Below are 5,563 nucleotides of genomic sequence, written 5' to 3' on the forward strand. Positions count from 1 at the left end.
AGCTGAGAGCCCAAGGAAGTGAGAAGGAACAGAACTAGGACAGCTGACTTAAACTGGCCAAAGGATATTCCATACTATATGACATATTGTGGAAGGAGTTTTGAAGGGGGTAGAACTTCATGTAAATCTCTTCCACTACTAGGAGGCTAACTGGACACTGATTGGTAGGTGGTGAGCAATTGCTTTTGCATTCATCATAACTATTATCCTTTTCTCTATCTCAGTACATAATTCTATCTCAACCCATGAGTTCTACTTTGTGTTACTTCTCCCCCCTTCAGTGCTCTCCTGCAATCCACTGGAATGGAGTGGAGTACTGTAACTCTCTCTGCCAACAGAAAAATAAAAACACATTCATTATTATTTATGGAAGACTGACTGCAGTTCAGGCTCACTGGTTTGAGGTCTCTGGGCATAACCCTGACTGTGAACAGAAGCAATTGCTGAAACAGTCTGTCAAAAAAAGACTGGAGCTTCCTCTTCCAAAAGGCGGTCCTTAGAAACAATGCAATCAAACAGCTTCCCTGTAAGATAAGGTTATCTGAAAATGCATTTAGAGAGTATCAGAGAAAGATAAGTAAGAAAGACAGCACAGAAAGCAGAAACTATTTCTTACCTCTATGACTATAAATATTTCTTTGATGTCTCTCTTACGTGATCCAATGGGCAAACATGTTGATGACTTCAGTTCTTCATGGCATCAATTTCTGTTTTAGCATGAGGCAAGTCATCCTTAAGAGACCATAAAAGCAAGCGATGAAATCGCTAACTACTGTGACATACCAGGTACCACATCTGACTGCTGTGGAACAGAACAAGCACATATGGGACAGTACACAATTCAACATCAACTCAGCAATGACTGACATCACTCCCATAGAAATTCTGAAACAGAGCTGTGAAAAATGAAAAGTAAAACATTCAGCATTTTCATTGGCATTTTGGTAAAGTTGCTGTAACAATGTAACAATAATGTAATGTAATGTAATGATGTAATAACTTCCTCCATTTTAAAGCCAGAGAATTCTGCCCTCTGAACAACCAGCAACAAGATTTGTGGTGCTCTGTTAAACTTTTTCCAGCTCTACAGCATCTTTCAAAAGGCAATGGGACCAGTAGGCTGCATTCGTATGTACCATCCCACCTGCCCCCGTGTTCTTGAGAACTCCACAACTCCAACAGAAGATATTCTCATATTTAAATGCCTTTTGGCTTACCCCTACAGTAACTTTCTCCATGATTTTTAGTGCAACTTTTTCACCAGACAGAAGATGCCGCCCGAGTTTTACCTTGGCAAAACCACCTACAAATCAAAACACAGATGCTTAAAGTTGAGTGTGAATTCTTCTCTAATATAATATTACAATTTCCAACTGGTTTAAAAAACGAATTCCAAATTTATACAAATGAAACCTGACTTAGAGAACTGACAAGAGCTGTTAATCTATTCTCAGATTAATTCTAGAGTGGTGAGACAGACTGTTAGGCGTGCTGTTTCTGTACAAAGATGACACTTACCCGTTCCAACTGTTTCATGGAATTCCTAGTACTTGAGAATTTCCTCGTAGTCACTGACAGACATCCTGAATGTGCAAGAACTGAAGATCCTCCAAGCACGTGCAATGAGGAAGTGCCAGCAGTGTTCACATCCTACTTAGGACATATTCTTAGAGGCAGAAGGGACACTCGTGGCAGATCCAGCAATGCTCATCTTCTCACCAACGTGCATCCCCCTCTCACCCAGCAACAACAAAACACAGTGCATGAAGCTGGCTTCACTTAGGTTAACAATATGGAACATCCCTCAGGGCTTTGTGCCACAGAGCAGTAGCAGGGCTGGACTACAGCTTGAGGAAGCAGTGGAAGCCTTTCCCTGTATGGTTACAGTGTCCCTGCACGCACCCCACAGCCAGAGCGTTGCAAGCTGAGCTGTCTTGCTGTTTCTTGTACTCATCCCAATCTCTGCGAATGAAAACTCAGAATTCAGTCAAGGCGTTGATTGAGCACGAGCGTGCCTTTATTCAATAGGAAAAAGGAGGGGGTGTGAGGTCTGGAGGAAAGATGGGACTCATTCTCTGTTGTCTGACGAGAGTGTCTCAGAAGTCGTGCTGTTGCCCGGAGCCTGGGACTCTTGGCCTGATTCTACCTCCCCCTCCAAGATGTTTGGCTTCTCCTCTGTAATGCTGACCTGAGCCTGCATGGTTGTGCTGCTGTCGGGGCACTCATGCTGTGCTTGGGCTGGGCTGTCCTCGAAAGGCACTCGGTTCAGGCTGGTGCCTGAGGAGTCTGGCAGGCTCAGGTCAGCAGCTTCAACAGGTATGGGATGAACGAGAGCTTCAACGATGATGGCATTCTTCTCTTTATAACTGATGTTATACGGAAGGCTTTCATCTGAACTGCAGCATCCTGTGCTTAGTAACAGTTCTTCATTGATGGAATCACAGGATGCTGCATTGTAACATGCCTGGCGTCTTGGAGATATACAAGGGCTCGGGTCACCTAGGAAGGAGTAGACGCACAGCAGTTAGTGTCAAAGTTTCACAAGATGTATCATGAAACAGGTTCTTGACATTTGGCTATGCAGTGATGGTGGGCAGAAGCAAATAGGCTTCTAGCAACAGTGTCACTGTCTTGAAAGTGATCCTCGTGCAGGTCCAGCTCTTGTGATGACAAGAGACTCATTTGGGAAAGACAGGGGTCAACTGAAGATGTCAGGCACAGGCTTGAATGCCAGAAGGATGTACAAGCCCACTGAAAGCATGAATTCTACCTGTGTTGCTGACAAGCAGTGATTTGAAAGCTGGATTTGCATGCTTACCTGCCAGGACCAAGACTTCAGCTTCAGAGGGCTCCCTGGCACTGCTCTGCAGTTGGCGTTTGGCCACAGGGGATGGTTTGCCCAGGCAGAAGCAGGAACGCCAACTGCAAGCTGCTGACTCTGCCCTCTTACTGGGAGAACTCATTCTGCAGAGAAAACAGAGCATGCTGTCAGTCGTGGTGCAGGGTGAGGGAAGAGCTGCACCGAACCCTTGCCAATAGTTGCCTGTTCCGGGCAATGCCTGGTTTCTGCTGAAACACAGCTTAGAAAAGCGCTCTGTTTCAAACAGCAGAGGATGCTTCTATTCCTACAGCTCAGCCCTCAAGTCCTGTTGGCTAAATACCTCTCAACGATGTCAAGCAGGGACATGGATCCCGAGAATGTTGGAGGCTCAGGCTGCTTCGCTCTCCTGGGGCAGGCCTTCAACAGGGAACGAAAGCAGGAGATGAACTTGCCCCGTTTCTTTGGCTCTGCGCAACAAAACAAAAAACAAGTTCATTTCAGCCCTGGCTCGGTTGGACGAGGCCGAGTGCAACACATTCAACAGAACACGTAACAACAGAAAGCATGTTCCCAACAAAGACACGCAAGAACGGATTTTCCCCATCCCTGGAGGTGCCCAAGGAGCTTAATGAAGTTCTCTTTCTAAGCTTGCTCAACTCGGGCATTAATGAACCCCCTGAAAGCCACGTTCAGACCCCATTTTACTAACCCGCATTGTCAAATGTAAAATACGCACCTGACTTTGGCAATGAATGTAGGATGGACTCGGGCAGTTTTCCCCTGATGAGTTCCACGCACTCACCAGGGAAAAAACCAACCTGTAATAAGAACAAAAAGACAGGTGGGCATTAGCCCAAGCCCAGAGCCAAAGGGAAGGTCCTCTGACACCGACACAGGGCAACTGTTTGCATCCAGAAGCCATCCTGTGCAGGCAGAGCAGCTCCAACCGGAGATTCTAGACACTACTGAAGCTGTGCTCTCTAGTCAAAAATGTGTGCCTACCTCAAAGCCACGCTTGCCTCTCCAAAAGGGGCTCATCTCCTTTGGTGGCATATCAACAATGCACACGATGTCTCCAACCTGCAAAAGATTGAAACATCAATCCCAGCTTCAGCACAGCTAAAACAAAAGCCTTCTTCTACGACACAAAATATGAGAGTATTCCCGAGGCGTTCACACTCTATACTAATTCTGTGCACAACAACAAGGAACGCCTGGAACTGCTTACCTCCAGAGAGAGCTCATCCGGCCCCTGGGCGACATGGCTCCTAATAACATGGGCTGCCGCAATCGCTGGTACGTTTAAAGATGACATAGCACGCACCAGCTGCGGCTCCCGCATGTTATCAGCCTGCAAAACAGAGCACAGGCCGTGGTCAGGAGATGAGGACAAACCAGGAGGATTTCAAGGTGAGGAGCACATCTGCAAAGAAAGCTGCAGCAAATGCGCTCCGTCCTTATCAGGAGCACTTCAGAAGGAGCTGCACGTCTCATCACAGTTATTTCCCTTTCTGGCGTGCATTGCCAGGCCATGCAAAGATGCATCTCTCTCTACCCAGACTAATCAGCAATGGCACTGGCACAGACAGGTGGCCAGGCCCTTTTTGGCCCATTCTTTCCTGCAGGAGAGTACACCTGTAGCTCCTTCTAATGGCTCAACACAGGGAAAAAAGACCGGCCAGAGCTTCATACTGTACCTCCGTCGCCGCCAACTCAGGCTCACGGCTGATCCCACTGCACGCAGCACCCATCACAGCAAGTGTGAACAGCTGGAACAGAGCAGAAACACACTTCTGTTTTCTCTATTCACACAGCACAGTATGGACAGACTTCATCAGAGCTACCCGCGCATACCCTGCGGCAAAACCATGCGGGGGGACAAAACATGGCACGTACCTGGCAGTGAGATCACCTCAAGCTATCTGCAGCAGTTCCTTGTCGCTTTGCTCGGATGAAATGAGAGCAAAAGCTGCACCGAGGCAGTGGGCGGAGGGTGAGGAGAGGAGAGAGAAAGAGCAGGTCAGTGAGCAGGGCTAAGACAGTCATGGAATAACACACACAGCACAACTGTCCCACCCACTTGCTGCAAGACATGCTGAGTCTCAGGCTACGTGATGCCTGTCCGCCCAGCAACTTTACAATGCTTCCACTACTGAGCAAAGACAATGGAAGAAGCACGGGACAGGTGCCAACTTTACTGATACCCCCTTTGGAACGTGTGTACCGGGGAAAATTAGGTCTGATGGTCAAGAGTAAGCAATACGGTGCTGTGAGCTCAAACAGCCAGCAGTTCTCAACACCTCACTGCCCACCCATCCATCCCACATCAGCTCAGCTTACCTACAAGCTGCTGCACACGACGGTGAGAAGAAAAAGCACTAAAGATACTAACTAAAGCCACTAACTAAAGGCACTAACTAACTAACGGCACTAACTAACTAAAGGCACTAACTAACTAACGGAACTAACTAACTAACGGAACTAACTAACAACAGTAACTAACTAACAACAGTAACTAACTAACAACAGTAACTAACTAACAACGCTAACTAACTAACAAAACTAACTAACAAAACTAACTAACTAACGGCACAAAAGGCACAAGAACAACAAGACAACCAACCACTCCGACCACTAGCTCACCCACAAAGGAACACAGAACGCACCGCTCCTCCCCTCATTCCAGCCGCTTATGACATCACCAACGGCCAACAGCCTGGTCCACCATGACCCCCCACAAGG

General features: G+C 47.2%; 1 protein-coding gene across 1 annotated transcript; it reads right to left on the reverse strand.

Moving 5' to 3' along the window:
• Positions 1–1,179: 1,179 nt before the first annotated feature.
• On the reverse strand, positions 1,180–4,168 carry LOC146753212 (rho GTPase-activating protein 32-like). Its single transcript, XM_085530864.1, has 4 exons — positions 4,050–4,168; positions 3,558–3,901; positions 2,819–3,288; positions 1,180–2,499 (listed from the first exon to the last, which is right to left on the reverse strand). The coding sequence occupies exons 3-4, from the start codon at positions 2,982–2,984 to the stop codon at positions 2,069–2,071; spliced, it is 597 nt and encodes a 198-aa protein (XP_085386990.1). The 5' UTR covers positions 2,985–3,288; positions 3,558–3,901; positions 4,050–4,168; the 3' UTR covers positions 1,180–2,068.
• Positions 4,169–5,563: the final 1,395 nt, after the last annotated feature.

Source organism: Coturnix japonica, unplaced genomic scaffold (genome assembly GCF_054131305.1).
Source record: "Coturnix japonica strain WE unplaced genomic scaffold, WE-NBRP24 Scf039, whole genome shotgun sequence".
Classification (NCBI taxonomy): Eukaryota; Metazoa; Chordata; class Aves; order Galliformes; family Phasianidae; genus Coturnix; species Coturnix japonica.

Coding starts and splice junctions, on each gene's coding strand:
- LOC146753212 (XM_085530864.1), bottom strand. CDS start 2,984: ATGCTCTGTTTTCTCTGCAGAATGAGTTCTCCCAGTAAGAGGGCAGAG. Junction 2,500..2,818: donor TGAAGTCTTGGTCCTGGCAG/GTAAGCATGCAA, acceptor ACTCCTTCCTAG/GTGACCCGAGCCCTTGTATA.